At 34.1% G+C, this 27,384-nt stretch overlaps 1 protein-coding gene across 1 annotated transcript; it reads left to right on the top strand.

Moving 5' to 3' along the window:
* The first annotated feature begins 951 nt into the window (after window positions 1–951).
* On the top strand, window positions 952–25,243 carry LOC132550085 (large neutral amino acids transporter small subunit 1-like). The gene is made up of 11 exons (XM_060214097.1): window positions 952–1,578; window positions 5,066–5,191; window positions 5,474–5,573; window positions 6,139–6,183; window positions 10,645–10,768; window positions 10,920–11,023; window positions 11,464–11,560; window positions 11,930–12,079; window positions 17,963–18,047; window positions 18,202–18,294; window positions 18,818–25,243. Exons 1-11 carry the CDS (start codon window positions 1,077–1,079, stop codon window positions 18,886–18,888), a joined length of 1,497 nt encoding a protein of 498 aa, XP_060070080.1. The 5' UTR covers window positions 952–1,076; the 3' UTR covers window positions 18,889–25,243.
* The last annotated feature ends 2,141 nt before the right edge of the window (window positions 25,244–27,384 follow it).

Consider the following 27,384-nt stretch of genomic DNA (forward strand, 5'->3'; position numbering starts at 1 on the left):
ATGTTGCAAGTATTCACCAAGAAAATATCCTAATCCTTGTTTTTTTCGTTGAGTATATAACCATATGGATTTTTAACTTCTAAGATATATTTGTCAATGATGGTTGTTGAATAATTTTCGCAGTCTGTAAGTTTCATGTCAAATTTCCCTAGTTCCGCTTGTGCAAAGGATAGGATTCGGACAATTCCTCAAAGATTTGTAGGTGTAAAATATGGCATTCTGTCACCCGTGAGCTCAATCACGCCGGAGTCACTGACTGGATTCCTGTGTCTGTCGGCGCATTCGGCAGGAAAGTGTTTGTCCATGTTCTGAACGGTATATGCAGTAATACTTACTTAATGATAATGCTATTTTCCAGCACAGGTTCGTTAAGGATCCTTTTCGCTGGACTCGAATTGATCAATGTATCATCACAGGCATAACGCTTTGTGAAAGAGAAAATAAGTAGTGTAGAAATAACTAGTACAAGCTGTCTTAATATATCCTCAGCTAGCGAGAATTTCCTTTAAACCTAAATGTACAATGTACAACTCGAGAGCGAAGAGTCGCTAGTTTAAACCCCCAGAGATGACAGGATATTTTTCATTGCTGCTCCCTTTTACAATGCGACACGCCCCCATACAAATCGAAAGTTGCACACGTGGTTGTATATACAGCCAACCTCGTTCTGACGAGTAAAATCTGGTTGATACCGGATTCAACATGCTTGTAACTTTTTTAAAAATACTGTTTACAACTTTGTTATTGTACAAAACAAGGCCATATGTTACGAATTTATATGAAAGTATCAGTATATTAAAGGGACTGGAGGTTGACTATCTTATAACAAACATATTTTGTTGCATCATCACAACAAAGCACTGCGAAGTGACCTTGACCTTTCCGATTGACTGATCACACTCCATATTTGTGAACCACGTTGTCTAAACGACGGTCGGGAAGTTGATTTCATCATTCTGTACCAAACTACTGGAGGCAATCAAAAAGTGACGCAATATCAACAATTAGGGAATCTCAAACATTCTTATTACACACTTCAATCGCCGTGAGAAAAGACGGATTAAAAAGGACAAAACATGGCTTCAGAACAGTATGATGCGGTGCCAATGGACATGAAAGACAGATCTCAGAACTCGAGCGAATCGTCTGACCAGGAAAAAGATGAAACGGTTAACTTAAAACAAAAAATCACGTTATTAAACGGCGTCACGGTAATAGTTGGCAGCATAATAGGTTCCGGTATATTTGTGAGTCCCAAAGGAGTTCTACAGGACGCTGGCAGTGTTGGACTTTCACTGATCATATGGGTGTTATGTGGACTCTTTTCAATGGTAGGGGCTTACTGTTATTCAGAATTAGGTACCTCAATTCGTAGATCAGGAGCTGATTATGCGTACATGTATGAAGCATTTGGACCTGTTGTGGCATTTTTAAGACTTTGGATTGAATGTATGATTGTGAGACCATGCTCTCAGGCAATAGTGGCACTCACTTTTGCGTATTATGTCATTGAGCCTCTGTTTCCTGATTGTGAGCAGCCCTTAATTGCCGTTCGATTATTAGCAGCAGTTTGCATATGTAAGTATAAGTAGGATTCCCCAGCTGCTTAAATACTTAACACTATACTACTCATTTCCACTAACTTGTTGTACACACTTGCTACTGCTTCTACATTGCTCTCTCCTCTCTCTGCTGATGTTCATTTATGCATTGACAAGTCTTTTAAGAGATGGTATGGTAATTCTACAGCAAGCTTCATCTCCATGATAAATCAGTATTCTTTATTCATGTTTCAGTTGTGCATGTGATTTTGCACTCATTAGTTTGGCTGACATCACTGAACAGCTACTGTCATTTAGGGTTACCCTTTCTGTAATCATTATAATGTTTGTGAGGTGAGTGTAGCTGTTGTGTATGTTTGTGGGTGACTGCAATACCTACTAGTGCTAGTACAGAAGTATTCTACCAAAGATCTAGGTATGACAGGCACCTAGCAGAAAACCCAACCCATTCACGCGATCATACTGTCAACGGCCAAACTAGTTGTTACACTAACACAACGCACAGCATTAAGCAGGAAGAATTGTAACTACATGTACCATATTATAAGACCTTGTTATGTCTTAGTCACAGAACAGAACCCACAGTTTCCTCACATGGGCAGAAGAGGCAGTGAATGTCAAGGGGGACATTAGCGTAAAAATGTTGTTTTAGAGAAGAAAAAAATATCATTATATCTGTTATAAAAGAGCTTTCTTCTGATAAATGTTATATATGTAAACACATCCTTCCCTATATTTACCTAATATTTTAGGGAAAAAATATCCAAACCTCAGTATATTGTATGGCAGAAGACGAGAGCTAGCTAAAAGGAAACTTACAGATAAGGCAAAAATGACAGAAACAAAGAAATATATGTTTTAGATTAAAGATAGCAGGACTGATAAATAGAATTAGGAATAACATCCTTTTAATGGTATCAAACCACAAGGGCATTTACTAGAATAATGGTAGGTAATGTCAAGTAGAAATGTATAAAACAGATGTTACTATCTGTAGTGACATAAAACTTCAACCTATTGCAGGAGTACACCATTAACAATAAATCAGATACCAAGGCCAGGTATTATCAACAATGTTATAAAGTCTTTATCAACATTGAATGCTAACTATGATGGCCTTCCAGCCATTTAGAAATGATTTCATGTTTAAATCAGGATTTTAGAGGAAAAAACAATATCATTATTTAGAGGTCACTGTTTGAACCCCAGGAGTCTGAACAGTTTAAAAAAGAATGTCTAAACATTGTGAAAACTGAAAATTTCCAGTGATTGGAAGTGAAAATCTAAATTATATGCCTGGACATGAAAATAATTTTTAATGTACCATAGACATGATACATATATACATAAAGCATTTGGAAAGCATTCGTAATTTGATGTAGATAGAATACATCTTGTGAATGATGCCAATACATAAAGCATTTGGAAAGCATTCGTAATTTGATGTTGATAGAATACATCTTGTGAATGATGCCATTGAACTCATTTTACTCCTATGGCATTCTACATTGGCATATTTTTAGGGACAGAAAAGGGGGGCACAATGGATAAAAAAAATTACTCAATTTATTCACAAACTTTACAAATATTATGTTGTCGTCCAATTTGAAATTATACTTCAGAACAGTTTATTTATTATACAGTCATTAGAACTGAGGAAGACAGGCCTGCAACCTGTATGATTTAGTATTATTTGGCTAAAAAAGGTTTTATACATGAATTTGTAAGCTTTAATTTATTTCTGTGCTGTTAATGTTATCCATCAGATTACACATGTATGTAGTTAAAATTACAAACAAGCTTATGGCTTACTTGAATACTGACATGGATTGAAGCATTGGGTGCCTGTGGGAAGAAAGGTGAAAATGGAGTATGTTATCACTGCGTCACCCAACTATCCTAATGGATTGTTTACAGCAAATTAAAAATGTTCAGCAATGCACATGATCGACTTCTGATGGAATCATAAGAAAGATTGAATGCCCAAGTTTTAATTAAACCTTCTACCTACTAACACAGCAGTGTATATCTGCATAAAATCAGGAAATTCTATTTTACAATTATATACAAACTTACCAGTAAAACTATTACTGTTTTTGATATACATGTTAATTAAATTAAATGAGACAGTTTTAAAAAGATCACTCTTCACTGGACAGAATTAAAACTTCATGTTGTAGACAGTGAGTGTGTCAGTCATTTTGGTGTATGCATCATTGACGCCATCTCTTTAAGATTTTTCAGAAGACATAGGGGCCATTATTAACTTATTAAAATGAAACTGTCTAAAACTTGATAAACTTGTTTACAGAGTGAGCTGTGTGAGAGATGACACATGTACCGATATTCTTGTCACAACTTCTCAAACCCTTCTGTTTTTCCTGGAGTGTCATTTATATTTGTTTATGGTAATGGTAAAGAAGTTAAACACTGCCATCAATAAAGACACCAGCATTATTTGTTGCTACGGTCATAAAGAGGTTAATCTGGGCTAATGATTGATGGCCTCCTAAAATTATATGTAATATGTTAGACGAACTGTACTATAAATTGATGTCAACAGTTGAAAAGAATCTCTTATCTTGAATGTCCACATTATTTATCAGGTGTTTGTACCACTGGGTCTAGACTGGCCGGATGCAGAGGTATTTTAAATAAACTTGTTTGAGGATTTGATTTTAATGATATAAAGCACAGGATGTGAAGGATTAATATCATTATGATGTTGTCATATATTGTGGTGCTGTCAACTTGGGTAATAGAATATTTAACATACAGGTAAAAATGAATTTGCATCAAATTATATGATCAGGACACCAAAACCAAATGGTATCATTAATGTGTTTCTACTTTTGGGTTCTCCAAAGAATTTAGGGAGGGAAGGCAAATTGTATGATTTTGCAAAATATTTTCACAAATGGTTTTAGTACAAACAGATTACGGGGTAGTAATTGAAGTCAGGGCAAGTAGGAAAAGCATTTTTTTTGTCTCGTCTTGGATGTAGATTGCTTGATCAGGTAAGATCATGTCACACCTGGCCCAGTATTGATCGTAATATCAATTTGATATCTTTGGATGCATGTATGTACATAATCTATAATACTCAAAATACTCAGTCTGAAACCTCAATATCTATAGGCTGAATGCAGCAACTTAACAGAAAAAAAACTAAGGATGGTCTGTGTTTATTTCCAGCATTTTTCAGGTCAGATAGCCAGATTAAGTGTTCCATAATTATTACATACATGTAAATACAGAAGTATTGTGAGAATGATGTTGTGATGTTTGATGTTTACATTATCAACAACAGCTGTGATATTACATGCAGTCGATTTCATCATAATTCTGTTCAGGTTTACAGACTTTGGTAAACTGGTTATACATTTATGACATCCATATATAGTAATAAATTAAACATTCTCATCTAAATACATACTTATTCCCTTCTTATTGAAAATTTTTCCAAAATGCATATTTCATAATATGTGCATTTTTTTTTCCAGTAATTTTGATGTTTGTCAATTGTATGAGCGTGCGTTGGGCCACTCGGGTACAAGATGTGTTCACATATGCCAAAGTTCTTGCCCTGATTCTCATTATTCTCACTGGATTTGTACAGCTTGGAAGAGGTAAAGTATTTATTGTGAAGGCAGTATGATGTTAAACAATATTGAACTTTTGAAGTTCATTAAATGTATTCATTTGCTTCTTATCGACCAGTATTGACATCACCAGATGTGGAAGCTGATGATATGCTGATAAGATATGATGCAATACTAGAACTCGTCAATTTATCTGTGTTGGACAAATTTCAGGTTTTAGAGAAATTTTATAACAATAACACAGGAATCCATCAACACGCCATCATCTGACCTATTTTACTTAGGGTCAATTTTCATTTTGTATTTCAGGAGAAGTGGAGTATTTCCAGAACCCCTGGGAACACACTCAGACTGACATTACGAAGATCGCACTGTCATTCTACTCAGGACTGTTCGCCTACAATGGCTGGTACGGTCTTTTCAAAAATTAAAGTTTGGTATTGAATTACTGGTGCATGTGTTTTATAACAGTAAATAAACTCAGGAACAATGAAGTACTGGAATAAAGGTCACATTATTATTGACTTTTGGAAAAAAATTTGACAGTTCCATTTAAAAAGTAATTAACTATGTAAATTTCAGTACTGGTAATTATATTTCAGGCAAAACAAATTAATACTATTAACATACCATAAAAATGTGATAAGTTGGTCCTGAAATCTGTTTGTTATTTTAGATAAATTTTACTAAGGGTATGTAGAGAGGGAATCCTGGCTTTAAAAGACCTACCCTGAATTTTTTTTATCAAGAAACCCTCCAGAACAGGCTAACAAATATAACATACACCAGATTAGCAGAAACTGCTATTTTCTTTAGGCATTAGGGAAATGTATTATGTAGAAATGCAGCTTCTAAATAATGTGATTGTAACTTTTATTCATTGAAAAAATACTATGGAATTCACAAATCAAGATTTTATATTTTGATAACACACTCCTGATAGCAATATTAATTCCATAATTTCTGTTTGATAGGAACTATCTGAACTTTGTGATTGAAGAACTGAAGGAGCCTAAAAAGTAAGTAAAAACAGCTAATCCTTTCTGTGTAACATTTTCACAAATAAAACATGCCCGATCTATAAATGTATGTATCAAGATGTTGATAGTCTCCTCGTCTTTGTTACCTGCTGTTCATTTGGTAGTGTATCTTGTATACCTTTCATAATATTGAAGTATGGGAAACGACATTTCATTAAAATGGCATTTCATATTCTGTATGCAACACTTACTGCGGATGTACATGTGAACACCAGTTAAGTAGACAAATATTACTTTGTTGATAGAAATTGACATGTGAATTTTTATATATATACAGTGTATATATGTGTAGGAAGTCTGCTTTGATATGCATATATGATGTTTCTTGGTAAAGCATGTTATACAGCAATAATTATACTGTGATGTGAACATTGATATTTTCTGCCATCATTAGAAACTCCCTGAGGTGTGACTAGTTTACGTTGGTTCTATCTGTGATGTCAGTTGTGATGTGACAGATGTTGTTAAATACGTATACTTGGTGCACCAGCTGTCTAGCTTATGAGGAGGGGCAAATCAATGCTTACTGTCAGCTTATCATCTGTATTCTACAAACATAACCTGTTCACTGAACTGTAACATCAGACAGACTAAAAAGGAAGCTGGATCACCGAAACAATACGCATGATCTTACTGTCAAATCTAAATGATAAACACAGACAAGTGAAGGCATTTTATGTGTCATTTGCATATAATTTGTCTCATGATTCTGAAAAAAAAATATGTAGATGTTATTAAATGAAACTTAGCTGTGAGGTGAATGACTGATGGGATCAACACAAAACAAATTCTGATAGAAATTCTGTACACGTAAAAGATCTTCCATTTGGTAGTTGAGGTTTTTAAATATTCATATGATGTATATGTATGGTTGTTACGTAGGTCGTGTTAATATTTCATTTAAAGTAAGTGGTAGGGAAAACAAATTTTCTAACTGAAAAGATCATAATTAATGCAATGTATTATGCTTCAAGTTTGGATTTAACTTTGGTACGTTATATATTGTTGAAGAGACATTTATGAAAATGCTATTTCATGCAATTGTCCTGACTGTTTTTGACTGAGAAATACCAAGAGAAAAAAAACTGTTTATTAAAGCTGAATGCTTTGAAATGATATTGCAGACAAGTTCATTAATTCACAAATACATGTTACATAGCACAATGGTAGGTTTATTGACTATCAGAGTGGTCTGTCACAACTACATAGAGCTGCTGAATAGAGTGCATTATGTTAGAAACAAGAGCTGCTGAATAAAGTGCATTATGTTAGAAACAAGAGCTGCTGAATAAAGTGCATTATGTTAGAAACAAGAGCTGCTGAATAAAGTGCATTATGTTAGAAACAAGAGCTGCTGAATAAAGTGCATTATGTTAGAAACAAGAGCTGCTGAATAAAGTGCATTATGTTAGAAACAAGAGCTGCTGAATAAAGTGCATTATGTTAGAAACAAGAGCTGCTGAATAAAGTGCATTATGTTAGAAACAAGAGCTGCTGAATAAAGTGCATTATGTTAGAAACAAGAGCTGCTGAATAAAGTGCATTATGTTAGAAACAAGAGCTGCTGAATAAAGTGCATTATGTTAGAAACAATACAGGGATGATTTTGAGATTAAGTAAAACATTCCACAATTATGACACTTCAAGTTTGAGTTTCCTCCAATGGGCATAGGTCATATGAAACTCTGGCTTAATAATAACTGATAATGTCATATATCCAGGTATAGTCATGCTCTGTTTCACAACACTGACACAATCATCATTGTATCCATATGTATTGTTAAGTCAAGTTCCATGTGAAACCATACATTATTTGTCATAGATCTCTACAGATTTTGTTCCTCTCTCTGACTGTCAGAAAGGAGAACAAAATATATAGAGCTCTGTGATAGATAAGTGACACCAAGTATGATGACATGCAGATGAATGTTCTGAAATTAAATTAGATATATGCAATTAAGTTTGAAGATTTTTTTGTGGCCTTTGTATTTATTATAAGTTACATTAGAATTTAATACCAAATTATTCAGAATTTCTCCAAAGTATTGAATCTGAAAACATACTATCATAGAGGTCTGTTGTTAAACTGATTTGATAGTTATATATATGTTTTACCTGACCAAGAAACACAGTTTCAGCTGTTTAAGTATTCAAATTATTCTGTTTTTCACTAAAAATGTCAAACATCTTTTATGGCTTTCCATATTATATTTGTCTCAAGGTTATCAATAGTAATGTGTATTTTAGGACCATTGATATATCAGCTGTAAACATTCATTGCTTTAATGCAAATGGATCAAAATACAACGTATTGACTGTTAACAAATATATATGTAAATTTTATAGTGGACACTCCTCTACTCCTCTTCTACATCTTCAAGCATAGTATGTTTCTATTTCATTTTCATAATAGACATTTGATAGATTTTCATGTGTTTTTTTTCTCTTTGAAGTTAGTTAAATTTCCGGTGGATGATGGAGTTGATTTGTATGCATGGTAAAGCTTTAAGCATAATTCATGTATAAAAAAGTTTCAGTATAAAAAGAGAGCTCAGATGAAGTTTAATTTGAATTAAAAAATGTTTTCTGTTATTTTCATTGACAAAGAGACTTTTTAAGGACAAATTATACTCCATATCAGTTTTTACCTGTATGTAGTTTAGAGTTTTAAACACTTCTGCATTTTATCATAACCAAGTATGTTATCAGGTAGCAATGTTAGAGGTAACATACACCTTTATAATGTTCAGTAAACCATCAACTGTATTATACATCACTGGTATTTATGTGTAAATCTGTGTAGATGGACTGATTATGAATATGAATATATATGTATTATATGTCATCTACATAAAGCACTGACATTACACAGATAAAAAAAAGTGAAGGTCAGAGACATGAAATTGGCTGCTGTATCACCTGCTTGTGTACAAGTCATGATCTATCTCAGTAACTGATACAAGGACTTCAGTCTGAATACAGGCATGAAACATAAAAAAACCACAAAACTATGTAAATTGTAATATATATCTATTGCCATTCTGATAGAAAAATTGTGTGGACTTTTCTCTTTATTTACCTGTGGTATGAAATGACTCTGAATAAATAATTACATTTACTCCTGTGAAATATATACCAAAGGTGTCTGTATAGACCTGAATAACGACAATAGAAAGAAATTACTATTAAATGTCAGCAGTACTTCTGTACCAGCGGCAGTATTTCCTTACTGTGTGAGATAAATTCTGTATCATCACTTAAGTGCATTGTGTTAGCTATATCTGGAGATGAAGTTATTTTCTGGGGGACAAAGTGCCTGGCTGTAGTTTTATTATCAAGTTATTATCTTGACCACACTCCCGTGTAAGAAAAATAAAATTACAATACTTTGTTCTGATTTTTCAATGATGGTTATCAGAAATGTCACGATATGGAGGATTAGTAGGCAGTATTTCCACATTATGTTAATGATGTGACTAATACACAGTACACTGCTGTGTTGTTCTACTTCAAGTTGTAAAAACCCACTCTATTGATATTCTGTGGTTGTACATATATATCTTACTAACAAACCACAGAGACTTCCGTACTCTACATTTTATTTATACATGTGTTGACCTACAATGTAAAAAAATCATATTGTACAGCAATTAAAAATTATTTTTTTCAAAATATGGATACAGATTTTAGTGTGGTATTAAATGGTACAACTGTGAATAAAAGTTGATTGAATGACATGGTACAGTTGGTGACCTATTTAACCTTCCTGTATTCAGCAGCTGTGAAAACTGTTAGTTATTACAGTCATTCTGTATCAACTAGATGATCTGACCTTCCATCAGATGAGTAATTGTCAGTACCAGTAGTCGGAGGGTATATATATTTTTAATAGAATCGCGAAACATCTGAAGCACAATCAGGAATGACTCACCTCATTTATTGATACAATGACCATATATGGGGTGGATTCAAAAAGTAACGTAGTAGGAAGGCTACTAACATATACCCAGCTTACTCTTAATGTAACGTTTTAGTGTATGTATTTTCTTTATTATCATATCTTGGAAATACCTCAACACAAATACTGATTTTCAATCTAAGTATGTTTCAACATTAAAATAAAACATATTTAGATTTGATTTGAATCACGTTTGCTGTATTTTTGTACCTGATGACCTGTAGTACGAATCACTAGTAGTAATTCTCTATCTTTTTCTTGATCAGGGACAATACATCTGTTCAGTCAAAATCATCCACAATATTTTTAGGGATAGGGGCATGTAGTGTGACCCATGAGGTCTGTTATAACATAAAAGTTCTAGTTCTACTCCTGATCAGACCCTGGTTTACTTATATATAACAAGAAGGCAGGAACATTAATATCTTATGAACATTTTTTAATTTTATGCCTTTAAAATTCCCATTTTGTTTCCATCATAGGAACCTTCCCAAAGCTATCTGGATTTCCATCATCCTAGTAACGGTTGTATATGTCCTGTCCAATGTAGCATATCTGACCACCGTCAGTCGTGAGGAGACCCTTAGCGGTGCTGCTGTTGCCGTGGTAAATATCAACAACTCTGATATTTTTGTTACTTATTTTGATTTTATGTTATGAGTATCAGAATAATTTTTTAAAATTTACTTCAGTCTGATGAAAAACTGTTTCTTTTTTTTTGTATTTCGTCTTCTTATACAATGCTTTTCCTTTACAGATGTTTTCTAGACGGCTCTATGGTGTTATGTGGTGGGTGATGCCAGTATTTGTGTCACTCTCAACCTTTGGAGGTGTGAATGGTATCCTTTTCACTACTGCCAGGTAATTTTCCCTATGATATAATAATGTTTGAATTGTTGAATCTGTTGGACACTTTTGGCTGTTTTAATGTAACAGACCTCTGTGAGTGTTCTACATGTGCATTGTGCAGTAACTATTTCCTGCATGTTTCAGTCATGTCTTCTTTCTCTCATATTTTTTATGATAATCATATTATACTTACATGTACTCTTGACAGTTGGTTATATATGATGGGAATGTAAGTAATATCTTTACTCCAACAATATCTTTCTTCAAAGTGAAAAAAAATTTAGATTTGAGATGTTACCCTCATTCCTTTTGAACATATTGAGGTTTTGTAAAGCTGAAGTTATGTTCACTATAATGTTTCAGAGATAGAGGTCCTACTTTCATTTGACTTAAAATGTTTATATGACATTTTAATTCCATGGCACTTATTTATTTTACCTGTGTTATTCCAGACTCTTTTATGTCGGAGGTCGAGAAGGTCACATGCCACAGATTCTCAGTATGGTCCAGATCCAGAGACTTACGCCCATGCCAGCTGTCATCTTCATGGTAATTTCTTTTCTTTTTTTTTCTTTTTCTCACCAGAAATTGCTGAATTTATATAATTATTTAAGACATCTGCAACCCTTAAACTGAGGATGTTTTTGTTATCACAGTTGAAAAGCTAACATTGCATATTCATGCTGAATGATGCATAAATTAGGTGTACGTTTCAAAATCTCTCATCGACTAGCTGTCTACTCACTCTGAAAACCCCAGTCTGATTTTTACGGTAATTAATACAAATCAGTCATCAGATTATAGACTTAATCAGAATTTTACAGTAAAAAAGATGTGTCATCAGTTAATCAACTCATATTTCTTGGTATCATTAGTTTTCTGTAAATATCATAATAATAAACTATTGTTGTCATACAGGGCTTGACCTCATTGCTATACTTGGTGTCTGCTGATATGTTTGCCCTCATCAAGTACGTCAGCTTTGTGAACTGGATGTCCATCGGACTGTCTGTCGTGGTTCTCCTTTATTTTCGTAAAACAAGGCCCAACATGGAAAGGCCAATAAAGGTGAGTAGGCTGATATCCAGGACAACTAGTTACACAGAACATTACTCTCATATGATACGGAGAGCCCACTGATGTAGATTATAGCCCTGTCACAGATTTCATCAGACATCTTTAACCTAAAAAATCTGTTATTCACTGTTACCAGAATTCTTGTTAGTGCATCTCCCTTTATCTCCCTTTATCTCCCTTCACCTCCCTTTATCTCCCTTTATCTCCCTTTATCTCCCTTTATCTCCCTTCACCTCCCTTTATCTCCCTTTATCTCCCTACATGTCGAAAGAAATGGGGTCCTTTTTGTATAAAAACCCACACCAAGCTTGGGGGCCTAAATGTCTACATTGGCAAAAAAATAAGACAGAAATGAGATAGCCTTAAGGTTTCGGCAGGTGAAATTGTGATGTTTAAGGTGCATGGTAGTTATGGTAGTTCTGTTTCCTGGAATATAGACTAGGTTTTCAGTTTTAGGTCTGTTCCCTGGGATATAAAGTTAGTGTGTTAAGTCAATTTCCTGGTTTGATAGGCCACGCTAGGTGTGGTAGATCAGTTTCCTAAGATATATATTAAATGTGGTATGTCTATTTCCTTTGGATTAGGATTGGTGTAGTAAGTCTATTTCTTAGGGTATGGGTAGGTATGGTGGCCCTATTTCCTAGTGTTATAGGCCAGGTTAGGTGTGATATGTCAGTTTCTTGGGATATTGTAGTCGGTCAGTTATGAAAGATTAATCATTAGGTGTAAAAGAAGGCTAAAAGATCAATCTTTCTATCATGTTGAGGTATATATACTTACATGTGAACTATATTGCCTAAGAAAACGATCATAGTTGAAAAACATGTTTACATAAAAAGATAATATCTGGCATGATCTGAGTCTGGAAGCCATGAGAATGTGGCAGATGTTGCTAAGTTTATCTGTAGAAGATAAAGTTAAGGTCATTTTTGTATGAGAGATCGTCACCAGGTTTATTGTTTACAGTATTAGATTCAAGGTAAACCTTGACATGCCCTATATATCGATTAATGTTGTTCTTCAATGCAAAAATACATGCAAACCTTGGCGACAGTTTTCAGAAATATTTTTAGGCCACTATCATCAGATATGGACTATTCAAATTACCCTAAATCTGTGTTATTTTGTTCTTGCTATTTCTTGAGAAGGACTGGATGAATCTTTCTCAAATTTTATACATATCTTCCCCTTGGTCCCTAGTTCTGCCAGTGTGATTTTATGACTGATTAGAAAAACAAAATGGCCAACAGACAACCATCTTGGATTTCAAGTAATAAAGTTTGTTGTCACTATTTCTTGAAGGAACTGGATGGATCTCTAACCAAAAAAGCAATATAGCAAACATCTTGGATTTGATAGTTAAAGATTAATATCATTATTTCTGCAAAGAAATATTCAAATTTTGTATCATTAAGAGTGAAAGCAAAGGAGAGAAGCGAAAATATCCAGCATTTAAAGTACAAATAAAGATCAAACAATTGTGACTGCCAAGAATTGTTGTTCAGTTTTGTATGGAACCTTTTTAAGACAAGACAGTGAATTTTTTTTTCTACATCTGTCTCTCAGCAGTATAACATCAGGGGAGTGTAGGATTATCATTGAAGATATGTCTGTAGTATAACATCAGGGGAGTGTGGGATTATCATTGAAGATATGTCTGTAGTATAACATCAAAGAAGTGTAGGATTATTATTATAGAACTGTCTGTCTGCAGTATAACATCAGGGGAGTGTAGGATTATCATGATCTGTCTGTCTGTCTGTCTGTCTGTCTGTCTGTCTGTCTGTCTGTCTGTCTGTCTGTCTGTCTGTCTGTCTGTCTGTCTGTGGTATAACTTCAGGGGAGTGTGGGATTATCATTATAGGTCTGTCTGTCTGTCTGTCTGTCTGTGGTATAACATCAGGGGAGTGTGGGATTATCATTATAGGTCTGTCTGTCTGTGGTATAACATCAGGGGAGTGTGGGATTATCATTATAGGTCTGTCTGTCTGTGGTATAACATCAGGGGAGTGTGGGATTATCATTATAGATCTGTCTGTCTGTCTGTGGTATAACATCAGGGGAGTGTGGGATTATCATTATAGGTCTGTCTGTCTGTCTGTCTGTGGTATAACATCAGGGGAGTGTGGGATTATCATTATAGTCTGTCTGTCTGTCTGTCTGTCTGTGGTATAACATCAGGGGAGTGTGGGATTATCATTATAGATCTGTCTGTCTGTCTGTCTGTGGTATAACATCAGGGGAGTGTGGGATTATCATTATAGGTCTGTCTGTCTGTGGTATAACATCAGGGGAGTGTGGGATTATCATTATAGGTCTGTCTGTCTGTGGTATAACATCAGGGGAGTGTGGGATTATCATTATAGATCTGTCTGTCTGTCTGTGGTATAACATCAGGGGAGTGTGGGATTATCATTATAGGTCTGTCTGTCTGTCTGTGGTATAACATCAGGGGAGTGTGGGATTATCATTATAGATCTGTCTGTCTGTCTGTGGTATAACATCAGGGGAGTGTGGGATTATCATTATAGGTCTGTCTGTCTGTGGTATAACATCAGGGGAGTGTGGGATTATCATTATAGGTCTGTCTGTCTGTGGTATAACATCAGGGGAGTGTGGGATTATCATTATAGGTCTGTCTGTCTGTCTGTGGTATAACATCAGGGGAGTGTGGGATTATCATTATAGGTCTGTCTGTCTGTCTCTGGTATAACATCAGGGGAGTGTAGGATTATCATTATAGGTCTGTCTGTCTGTCTCTGGTATAACATCAGGGGAGTGTGGGATTATCATTATAGGTCTGTCTGTCTGTCTCTGGTATAACATCAGGGGAGTGTGGGATTATCATTATAGATCTGTCTGTCTGTCTGTCTGTGGTATAACATCAGGGGAGTGTGGGATTATCATTATAGATCTGTCTGTCTGTCTGTCTGTGGTATAACATCAGGGGAGTGTGGGATTATCATTATAGATCTGTCTGTCTGTCTGTGGTATAACATCAGGGGAGTGTGGGATTATCTGTCTGTCTGTCTGTGGTATAACATCAGGGGAGTGTGGGATTATCATTATAGATCTGTCTGTCTGTCTGTGGTATAACATCAGGGGAGTGTGGGATTATCATTATAGGTCTGTCTGTCTGTGGTATAACATCAGGGGAGTGTGGGATTATCATTATAGGTCTGTCTGTCTGTGGTATAACATCAGGGGAGTGTGGGATTATCAGTATAGGTCTGTCTGTCTGTCTGTGGTATAACATCAGGGGAGTGTGGGATTATCATTATAGGTCTGTCTGTCTGTCTGTGGTATAACATCAGGGGAGTGTGGGATTATCATTATAGGTCTGTCTGTCTGTCTGTGGTATAACATCAGGGGAGTGTGGGATTATCATTATAGATCTGTCTGTCTGTCTGTGGTATAACATCAGGGGAGTGTGGGATTATCATTATAGGTCTGTCTGTCTGTCTGTGGTATAACATCAGGGGAGTGTGGGATTATCATTATAGGTCTGTCTGTCTGTCTGTCTGTGGTATAACATCAGGGGAGTGTGGGATTATCATTATAGGTCTGTCTGTCTGTCTGTGGTATAACATCAGGGGAGTGTGGGATTATCATTATAGGTCTGTCTGTCTGTCTGTCTGTGGTATAACATCAGGGGAGTGTGGGATTATCATTATAGGTCTGTCTGTCTGTCTGTCTGTCTCTGGTATAACATCAGGGGAGTGTGGGATTATCATTATAGGTCTGTCTGTCTGTCTCTGTTTTAACATCAGGGGAGTGTAAGATTCCTCCATGTTACTAAATAGACATGTGTACTATATATATACAGCCTTCTATGCAGGATTTGACATTTGGATTGTTTTGTTATTAATGTTGGAGGAGAAGAGGTCATAGGTGATGTAAATATAGTTCCATTCTGTGTATAAACATATGAGTGTCAAACCCTATTTTCTGTTAGCAGAGTCTGGTTTATTTTCGTGATTTGTCACAGAGAAGGTTTTCACAGACATCCATTGAAACACAGTCTATTGGAAATTTTTGGCCATGGCTACAGATGTCCAGTATTACAGTCTATTGGAAATTTTTGGCCATGGCTACAGATGTCCAGTATTACAGTCTATTGGAAATTTTTGGCCATGGCTACAGATGTCCAGTATTACAGTCTATTGGAAATTTTTGGCCATGGCTACAGATGTCCAGTATTACAGTCCTATTGGAAATTTTTGGCCATGGCAACAGATGTCCAGTATTACAGTCTATTGGAAATTTTTGGCCATGGCTACAGATGTCCAGTATTACAGTCCTATTGGAAATTATTGGCCATGGCTACAGATGTCCAGTATTACAGTCCTATTGGAAATTTTTGGCCATGGCTACAGATGTCCAGTATTACAGTCTATTGGAAATTTTTGGCCATGGCTACAGATGTCCAGTATTACAGTCCTATTGGAAATTTTTGGCCATGGCTACAGATGTCCAGTATTACAGTCTATTGGAAATTTTTGGCCATGGCTACAGATGTCCAGTATTACAGTCCTATTGGAAATTATTGGCCATGGCTACAGATGTCCAGTATTACAGTCCTATTGGAAATTTTTGGCCATGGCTACAGATGTCCAGTATTACAGTCCTATTGGAATTTTTTGGCCATGGCTACAGATGTCCAGTATTACAGTCTATTGGAAATTATTGGCCATGGCTACAGATGTCCAGTATTACAGTCTATTGATATTCCCTGTTGTCATGTCTAAATATGTACCATTTATTTATTCATAGTAATGAGCATGTAAGACCTCCTCTAAGAAATGATTGCTTATTCAATCTTCCCCTTTGTAGAATTAAAGAGTTACTATAAATAGTTTTTTCCATCAAAGCTAGAGGGAATTTAATTTACTTCCTGCCAATATATTAAATCAGCTCTTTACAACAGTTTGAAAAAAAAAAAAATTTAAACCTGTTGTTAGTGATATGACAGCAATCAGCAATATTTTTAGATACAAAGGACCAAGAAAATATAACGTACTACTCTGACAGCTTATAAATAAACCCAGTAACTTAAATCCTTATTTGTTAAATGATCATTTGAATGTCCACTATATCCTGACTTTAGAGAACTACTGAATCGTAGCATAATCTAAATAAGTACAACAGTAGATCATGGCTATTATCCTTATCATACAGAATACATACATCAAACTAACAGATTTAATGTGTAACTTTTTCTCATATTTTGTACTTTATATTCAGTGATTACCAAAGTGTAACCTGATGTAAACAATCATTATTAAGTGTATATTTCTATATAATATACAAACAATGACTGGATTGGATGTATATTATGTAGTTTTTACTATATTAATTATATATATGTATAATTACTCTGTCATATATTGTGATAAGATGACCAACTCCAATATTGATAAAAATGAAAAAAATTACATCTCCGAAAACTAAATCACAATTAACCATACAATTATATACAAAGTTGTTGACAAATTGATATACATATCCAGTGGGTGGATGGTCAAAATGTGTATATACAAAAGGACTCGGAGACCTGTATCCCTGGATTCATGTATAAATTATCAACAAATTTGTATTATTTGCATAATTATGATGGAATGCTTAAAGCATACTTCCAACTATGTTAATTTGATATGTATTTTATATTCTATAACAAATTAGAGTTACTCCCCTTCCCTACTTTATATTCTATAACAAATTAGAGTTACTCCCCTTCCCTACTTTATATTCTATAACAAATTAGACTTACTCCCCTTCCCTACTTTAACATATTTAATGTATTGCAGAATATATTAACATATGAAAAGTTAATAAAATTTGTTGAAATTGAAATGTATCATTTTAAATTTCCAGGTCCATTTATTCTGGCCAATCCTGTATGTTACTGTCACTTTCTTTCTGGTACTTCTACCGATCATTGCCAGTCCTGTAGAAACTGGTAAGTATTCTTATATAATGGGATATTCTAAGTGTAAAGATCAGAAAATGAATTTTTTATCCATTTATCATGAAATGCAAACTTTATCACAAATGTAAAAGTGCTGCATTAATTAAAAGAATACAGATTTAACCATTGTGTTATTGTATTGCAGGTTTTGGGATGGCCATCATTGCCAGTGGTATACCTGTATATATCATATTTGTTTACTGGGAAAACAAACCAAAGGGATTCTATGAATTCCTAGGTATGTATTCAAGACAGCCCAACATCCAGAGAGAAAAAAAATTGGGTTGAATGCTGAAAAAACAACATTTCAATTCAATTCTTTATGATGTGGTTTTCAACTGCTATGTTATGTATATGCTTGTTTGCTAAGGTGTACATACATACAATACATGGTCCTTAAGGGGAGCAAGTTGAAGGGAGATATTATCTGTTTAATAGTGGGTGTGCTTTGCTGGATATTTCAACAGGTTAAACTGTCTTCTGAATTAATATATTGATACTTTATGTAAGTATTATTGTATTGTTAACATTTGATAAATGTGTGAACACATTAAGATTGAAGGTAGGGTGGGACAGGTGACACCTTATACCTAGTTGGCCACGGCTCATTTCCCCAATTAAAAATAAAAATGTATTTGGTCACTTGCTCATTCACTTGGGTTTTCCTCAGGTACTCTTTATTTACCTTTATTTATATTTAAGATGGTGCTTGTAAAAAAGTTATTTGTATGTTTGTGTACTACTTGTGTTTATACTTTCAGACAAAGCAACCCTTGCCCTACAAAAGTTCTTCATTGTCATACCTGAGGAAACAGCCTCAAAGGAAGAGTAGATATTTGCTTGGAGAAATAATACCATCAACAGTCCTCATTTGTATTAAAACTTCATGGAGTCTCACTGTGCAACCTCAACGGTTATTTGAGTTGCCAAGAAATAGAATGGAATTTCTTCACATTGCTGGGCCAACTGTGATTGACAAACTGAATCATTAAGGGAGCAACAACACCACTATTGGTGGTTTATCGACATTTGAAAACAAATGGATATTTTCCAGAAAAAAAAAGAAAACAATGGGCCATTCCCAACAGATGGCATGGTAAATTTCTCAATTTTAATGGGACAATTTAGAATAGTAGGTGCCATTTTTCAAGGAACTCATATGAACGTTCATCATGACATTCTATGTGTAAGTATAGAAAACATTATATGTTGGGTTTTATGATCTTTTTTGTCTTTGGGTAAGGGATGTTCATGTCAATGTGATCAGTTGCATTATTTAAAGTATTAGTGATGTATCTATAGATGAAGTAAGATTTGTTTGAAATTTGGGATTTTTTGCATCTTTCGTCTTTCTACGTGCAAAATGATATCTTTCTTGCTACTTCAGATGAAAAGTATGAAAACTGTGTGTGACAGAGATTTTCTCTCATCGTCAAGTTCATGCTCAACTGACTAAAGGTGGAAATTTAGAAATTGATTCCATCCACCCATTCTTTGAGGTAGAAACTTCATGTTGTCAGAAATTCCATTAGCTGTCAAAATGGTTTTCTTTATGAAAACAACATCAGATGTACAAAAACTTGCAACAGCTGACCATAAATTTTCAAAAAATAGAGTCCAAACAGACAATCTGTCTCACCAAATAAATCACTTTGTTGTTTGTCTTTTTCCTGAGTGATAGTCCAACCCAATTCACCTAGGTCCATATTTATCATATTAAATCCTGACATTTGAGTTCTAACTATTGGTCAACCAAAGCTGGAAAAAAAATACATTGCTTAAAGTATTCTCAGTTCTAGTTTCACAGCTAAAGAGAGTAGGCAAGAAAATTCATACTTTAACAGATGGCCCAGGGGAGGTAACTCTACATCATAAAACTAAATTGTATTTTCTTGTGAACCGAGTTCTCACGTCTTTCTGAAACTGAATTTATAACTACAAAGAAGAGTTTTTATTCACAAATGATTTAAGGGTAGTTTGGCTTGTTATAGATATGTGTAGACATTTGTTGTACACAACACTGAGCTATTAATACAAATGTGAACTGCTTCATTCAAGATGGGTTTTTTCAGTCTTTCACTTCTTCATTTCTCAAAAATTAACTAACTGTTATTAATTTTTTCGAGAGTTTTAACTGATTGATCATGCAATATGTTGACATATCAAGTTTCATCTTTTTGAATAAACATCAGTCCTTATACCTTCAGTTTATAGAAAAATATGAAGGAAAAGAAATGTAGGCCTTGATTTCTATTTGCCTTTATGAGTTGTGTATCTTATTTGTGCTGATGAAATCTCCATTCATCCACCGCCATGAACTTTGCTATTGTAAAAGGAGTGGGTCGGTGTCACTTGTACATGTGTCTCGGTCACTCTGGCTGGAAAGGCTTCTTCAGCATAATGTTGTCACATAAAGACACTTTCCTTCTGAGCTTTTAACAGGGATCAAACCTTAGACTCTGGCGTGATAATCCATATGACTAGCAATTGAAGCAAGGAAGGATACTCGGGCAGCTGAATGAAATAGATGGTTTTTAAAACTAGATTATTGTTATCAGATACAATGACCCACTCCTTTTTGGATTGTCACTGGCAGGGAAAGTTCACTGTGCTTGTTATGGTGTGTATAACCTAAATAAGTGGGAATATCCCATCCATGTTACCACCTGTTAATTTTTCTTAAACGGTGAAGAGAAAAGGAAATATTTAAGAGATATGTTTAAATTTATGTATTGTCTATATCTTCCTAGACTTGTTTTGTATTTGTTTTTTTAAACCATAAACATCTGTTACATTTCTTTAACCACTTCTTCTTAACCAGACAATTATACAGTATATAGCTGCTAGCGGAAACAGCTCCTTTTTATCGAATGATTTTCATGATAGACACCTGAAAGATTGTTGGGTATAGAAATTATATTGAGTAAAATCACTTGGTGTGCATTTCTAGTTGTTAAGAACAAGCTTAGTATAATGTATTAACATTAGACAAAGTTTAATTACCATTTGATAAAGGTAAGCACATCTGATGTTTTTACAAATTGACGGGAAAATAGCTAATAAATCTGAATGAAACATCAATGGATATTCTCTGTTAAATAAGTCTAGATGATGTAACTTCATACCATTTAATTCAAACATTCATACCATTGGATTGAACTTAAATATTGCTGAGTTTAGTCTCAAACTATGTATTCATAAGTGTATTGATTTTTTAGTTACTGAATGGAGGCTGAATGTGCTGTCGTCAAGAGAGTGATTAAGCTTGTAGTATGAGTAGGCCTTAGGATGAGGTGGTCTATTTGTGGATAGTTTGTATTTATCAATTGTAAATGAATATAGAGGCTCAGGTTGGTGTGAATGTAATTGAATTATGTTAAGCACAGTGGTTATGTTAAAATTATATTTTCAAATACATAATATGTATTTATGTAAATGACTATACACATATATTTGAATATCTACTTTGATATTTGGCTATAATTTATTATGTTGTACTCCTGACCTGCAGATCGTTAAAACATGTCTCATTTTATTGCTCCTTCTCATGCTCAGATGTGATTTCCTAGAATCATATGTCACCTGTGGACATTTTGACCTTTTTATTTCAGAAATGTGATATTTTTGTTAATGTATCGTACACAGTGTACACAGTGTACACAGTGCTTGTACTACTATGATATATTATACAAGTATTGAAGATCTGATAGATATACACACACAACACAGTATTACGCCATATTAAGTGTTTATACCTAGCCTTACAGTTTGATAATTTACCATATCTATAGATTTTACCTCATGGATGGGTCCCTGATCATAGTAATATGTAAGGTTTGTAAATCTCATCTTATTTATCACAAATATTCGTATCTGTAATAGCCTGACTATTTTATTCCAAATTCTTTCTTTAGAAGTTAGGTATTTGGGTAATCCACTGCCTTTTGTTTTTCTCAACTGCTGTTGTGTATTTAGGTACAGATAGTGTATAAGCAATAGGGTCTTTCCATTATAGGTATGTAGCAAAATACAATACTTTACAGACACTGTAATTACATATGAAAGATAGTTTTAGAAGATTAGTTTTACATTTTAAAATCAATTCTACATTGTAGAAATTCATTTTAGAAATGTATGTGTCTGGAGGTCAAGGGGGCAGATGCGTTGTTTTCTTTTTATCATGTTATATGGAGCTAGATCGAGAATGAAACGTATTCAGACATTGTTATCACAGTCATTCATATCTCAGTACAGTCCTAGGGTGTCTGGCACAGAAAAAGCCTATTGCATTTTGACACAAATACATATATGATTTTTATAGACATATTCATCATCAAAGGCTAAAACTGTAAATCCACACATGATATTGATATTATATTCAAATGTTTTGATTAATTATTCATTAAAAATATAATTTTGTGACAAATAAGAATCTCTGTGGGCACTACACATCTGTTGAGGTCATTTTGAATATAAAATATGACTCATCATTTAAAAAACATAATAATATGTTGGAATGAAGATAGGCAGAACATAGTCTTATAATACATATAGTTGAGTGTTACCATTTCATTTGTCACTATTCAAAATATTAATGAAGCATTGGATTTATCATGATTTATTTCATAATACAGTAGTTTGTAATAATTCCAGAAAGTTCTTGAAATTCTAAAAATGATGATAGTGGTTATACTTTTTATGTAATTAAGGTTAAGCACATTAGTGTAGTATACCATATTTGTCCAGCCCAACAAGACTGAACATCACTTCAAATTCAAAGTAGAGGATAGGGTCATTACAGGATCCTACAGACTTATGTACGGGCTTATTAGAGGACAGTGATATATCATCTGTTGTAATTTTACTGAAAATCCTATAGATGGGCAATACAGGACAGTGATATATCATCTGTTGTAATTTTACTGAAAATCCTATAGATGGGCAATACAGGGTAGTGATGTATCATGTAAGTAAGCTTACAGAAACTCCTACATACTGGGATATTACCTGGCATGGACTTATCGTCAAATAAATATAATAAGATAAGAATGCCAACAGGTAATTGTTTTTTACCAGTTTATGAGGTCTTCTCAATAATTTTAATACTGCTATTCATTTTTGTTTTATTCTTTCCTGATTTTTTGGCCATTTTTTATTTCTTTTATATAAAAAGTAAATCCAATGGAAGAATTTGATAGAGATCTGGAATCACTGTGGGTTATCCACATATCTATGTAATATGTTTTATAGCTAAACAGTAGCTACTCCTTGGTATTTCTGATATGTTTATAACTCTGTTGGATGTATCGCCCTCTTGCTTCATCATAAATGTCTAAAATCGTTAAAGTATGTATACAATGTATTTACATTGTTTGTATAAACCAATGAAATCCAATTAGGAAATCTTGTTTAATTAAAAGTAGTTAAGGAATTTTGTTGATTGGTTTTCAGTCACATTCAGATTTTCAGTATTTTTATTTGATATCATATAATTATATATACATTGGTATATAAATATATATTTTTACAAAGGTTTTAAAATGCTTTTAACCACTTTGAGTAATATTCTATTTGTTTTTCTAATAAATCATGAAAAAAGGTATCTTTCCTGATATCAGATGAGAAGTTTGGGATTTTTGATCATTGAAAAAAATCCCAGACTTTTTGGGGATGGGGAGAGTTTTGCATCTCAGGTGCTCAGAAGGCATTCCTACACATATATACCCTTGTGAGTGTTTTTGGTGGTAATAGGGAGTGAGAGAGCATAATTCTTACATTTAATTTGTGTCTGATATACACAAATTCATGGATGTTCTTATATAAATTTGATCTTTATAAAGAAGATACATATATATGTAATGTCCTGTTTTGAACAGTTTCTACGAAACTCGTGCTTCTTACAAACTTAGTGTGCTTTCCTAGTGTTATATATGTAGTATGTAGATTTCTACTATGTTGTGTATATTTCAATATCTGTAGTATTATGTGAAGAAGATATTCGATCATCTCATACAGTCATTGTTATGTTAATTGCTTCTGCATCAAGATTACAAAAAAACTTCATATTTCCTAATTTGAAAGAAAACTTGTATGATTGCTGGTTATGTAACAAGAGATCATAATATTTAATGCTTTCATGAGAAATAGGACCTGGGACCTCGAACTTACTGGACTAGGCTAATGCTCTATAGAAGAGGGAGAAGAGAAATCTTCCCAAACTGAGTTGGTAGGAGTCCGACTGTATTCTTCATTGTTTACAGATTTTTCCATCTCAGGTCTCCTGCTGTTGCATAGTGTTGCCATACCAACAAACATCAGTGTTCTAACAGCGTTGATTGTAGTTAAATTGACAAAGAATGAATGTTTTTTTTTTCAATATGACACAAGATAAAAGTTGGTACAAACAAATTATACTGCATCAACAGTGTTTTATTGCTTAGAATCTGTAGAAATGGAGTATGATCTGTAATATTATTGTTCTTGTTTTCTAGAATATATAGCTTTACTGTTTTATGAATTATCTTGTTTTAAGTGGAATTGTGTTTTGAGAAGTGTGTTATATACAAATATAATGGAATGACATGTTGACTAGTACAGCTCAATTAAAAGTGATGTAAGCTAAATACTAACATAGTAAATGACACTTGTAGTTTTCCAAAACTAGAAATGATGGTGGAAAGGAATTCTAGTATAGAGCTTTAAATCTTCAAGAAGCAAAAAACAGATTTTTAAAAACCAGTCACTATGTATATAATTATTCAGATATATTTTTATGTTTCAACAGGTAAAAGAATAGAACTTACCTGAGGTCAAAAATAGAGTTTTTTACTTCTGAATTTTAACTTTTCATATTTTTAATGCATCAAGCTGCGGCTGTCAGGAGTAAAACCTTTGTTCATTTCAGGACGTGTTTTCATTGATCAGTGTTTGTTTTGTTACTTTTTAGAATGGTTTTATTTGTGAATTCAATGTCAGATTAACAATAATCAGGTCATCACTTTATCATTAATTATGTGTTATTATTTATGGTTCAATAACTTACAACATGGGATATACATTGTTGAGCTTGTGTGTTTAGTGGAGAGAAGTAAGCAATGATGAGAGGTCAAGTCAGTGTGATACCTGTACATTTGGTTAATAATACAAATGAAATTATTTTGAGTGAATAAAAACCAAACAAAAGCTCAGTTTGAGTTGGAATTATCTTTGAGGTAGTGACGTTGAGGTACACAGTACTCTGGTATTGTCAGCACATCAGTTATTTTGTCTTAAACATCAGTCTGACAATCATTACTTGTTTACAGCATATGGTACAAATATGTATTTAATATTGCTCAGCACCACAGGACTGCAATCTCACTAAAACGTTCCTTTAAAGTAAACATTTAAATGATTTTGGAATATTTAAACTGACACAAAGTGTCACAAATTCTGCCATCTTTTTAAGTCTCATGGTGACCTATTAGGAACTCATTTTGTTCTAGGTCATAAACTTTTAACATTTTTTTTCAACTTCTGGAGAACCTCATGAAATTTTGCAGGAACCTGCCAAAGGTGAATCATAGTTGTGAATTACATGGTCAGCACCCCTATCCTCTAGGGGCTTGAGAGGCAGGTAGAATTGACTCTTCAGAAATCATCTTCTCAACACCAAGATATTTTAGAATGCTTTTCAACGATGCCAGTGTCTTGAGGTGCTATACCAAAATTGTGAATTTCATTAACCTAGGTTCTTACATTTCCGCCTAGAGAGGGCTTCCAGCAGTTGACATAGGGAAACTACATTTTTAAGCATGATTTCTTTTTTTATTCAATCGTGATTAGGAATGAGATTAAAAAGGTAATAAGTTTCTTGCCTAAATGACCTTGACCAATTTTATGGCCCCACACATGAAAGAAGATAAAAGCATCCTCAGCGGCATAAATTATGTATAATGTGCAGTGAAACCTTGAACAAAACTTAAGAATATGTTATGATATTGCAATATTACCTTCAATGTTTCGCCATTTTTTTCCCGATGTCCGTATGAGCGAGACAGGCCACGTGGGCCTTATGTGATGTATATATGAGAGAAAGTCAAGGTCACATGTTACTTTTTGTTGCTTAATCATTGAAATATTCACAGAACGATTGAGACTGAAAAATGTCGAGGTCAAAACGAAATGGAATATGGAACACTTCTATTTGTTCGCAATGTCTATACGAAACAGACCATCAGCATAACAATTAGAGATATTTACGACCACACGACAGATAATTGCTAAGTGAAAACCAGCGCCGGGTGGCAGGGTCTGGGGCTGTTGATAATGTACTGTTTGACTCTCGGCGTCGTGGTACACACGTTTCGGCTATTTGTCAGTACGAAACTCAATCAGAAAAGGAACAGTCATCTGATTTGCACATATTAAATGTCTTCCGACCCTGTCTAGGACTGATTTGTAAATATGATTGTCTTCCCTTCCCAGCCTAGTGTCCACATGAAGAACATTTCATGGTGTTTTATATTCCGGAAAGCTTTCAGAAATACTTAAACAAAACCCAGCCTTTGATTCATCTAACCGTAATCAAATGAAATGGACGTTTAAATAACCTAATTTTCGTGTGTTTACACTATCTTTGTGACAGCTTGGCTGAATCACGTAATTTATGTGCCACCCTGAGGACAACTGGTTCTTAAATTCATGACAACATCTTGTACACTACAGCCGATAAAAATGTCATCCAAATGTTATATAAACTGTAAAATATCAATACACGCGCTAGTACATTTTTAGTCAACAATATGATGAAATTAATGTACACCAAAAAGGATGTAAGCTTGTGTATATTTACATCTTTGTATGTACATCTAGGTATAAGAAAATATCATCATTGTTCAAAACTTTAAAGATTACTGTTAATTGTGTCAGACCCTTCACGTTTCGTTTGTGTTTACAGCAATTTCCGTTTCTGTTTGATAATGATGACCTTGACCTCTGCTTACTGGACACGAAAAGCAACTGAGGTCTAGCACTTCTTGTGAGGAAATACAACGTCTTGGAAAAGTGTATCTACCAAATAGACATGAAGAAATTTCACAGGAACCGATTTTCTATTCATAGTGACATTAACCTTAACCCCTGACCACAGGGCCTGAAAATCACTCCCACGCAAACACTTTGTACTTGTAGAGAAAAGAAAGCTAATTGATAATTCCGATCTGATGATTTTAATCATTTTTAACTTGTAGTCCGAGAACAGGTTGTATTGCGTCCGAACCCAAGTTCAGGAGCGGTGTCCAAAATTTCATGAAGTATGATTATCAACGTTACATAAAAGAATATTTAA

Source organism: Ylistrum balloti, unplaced genomic scaffold (genome assembly GCF_031769215.1).
Source record: "Ylistrum balloti isolate Yb309-2 unplaced genomic scaffold, AGI_CSIRO_Ybal_v1 Utg370104, whole genome shotgun sequence".
Taxonomy (NCBI): Eukaryota; Metazoa; Mollusca; class Bivalvia; order Pectinida; family Pectinidae; genus Ylistrum; species Ylistrum balloti.

Excerpts from the sequence above, each read along its gene's own strand:
- LOC132550085 (XM_060214097.1), top strand. The coding sequence starts at position 1,077 with ATGGCTTCAGAACAGTATGATGCGGTGCCAATGGACATGAAAGACAGA. Across the intron at positions 11,561-11,929 it reads TGCCAGCTGTCATCTTCATG|GGCTTGACCTCATTGCTATA; the intron begins GTAATTTCTTTT and ends GTTGTCATACAG. Across the intron at positions 12,080-17,962 it reads ACATGGAAAGGCCAATAAAG|GTCCATTTATTCTGGCCAAT; the intron begins GTGAGTAGGCTG and ends TTAAATTTCCAG.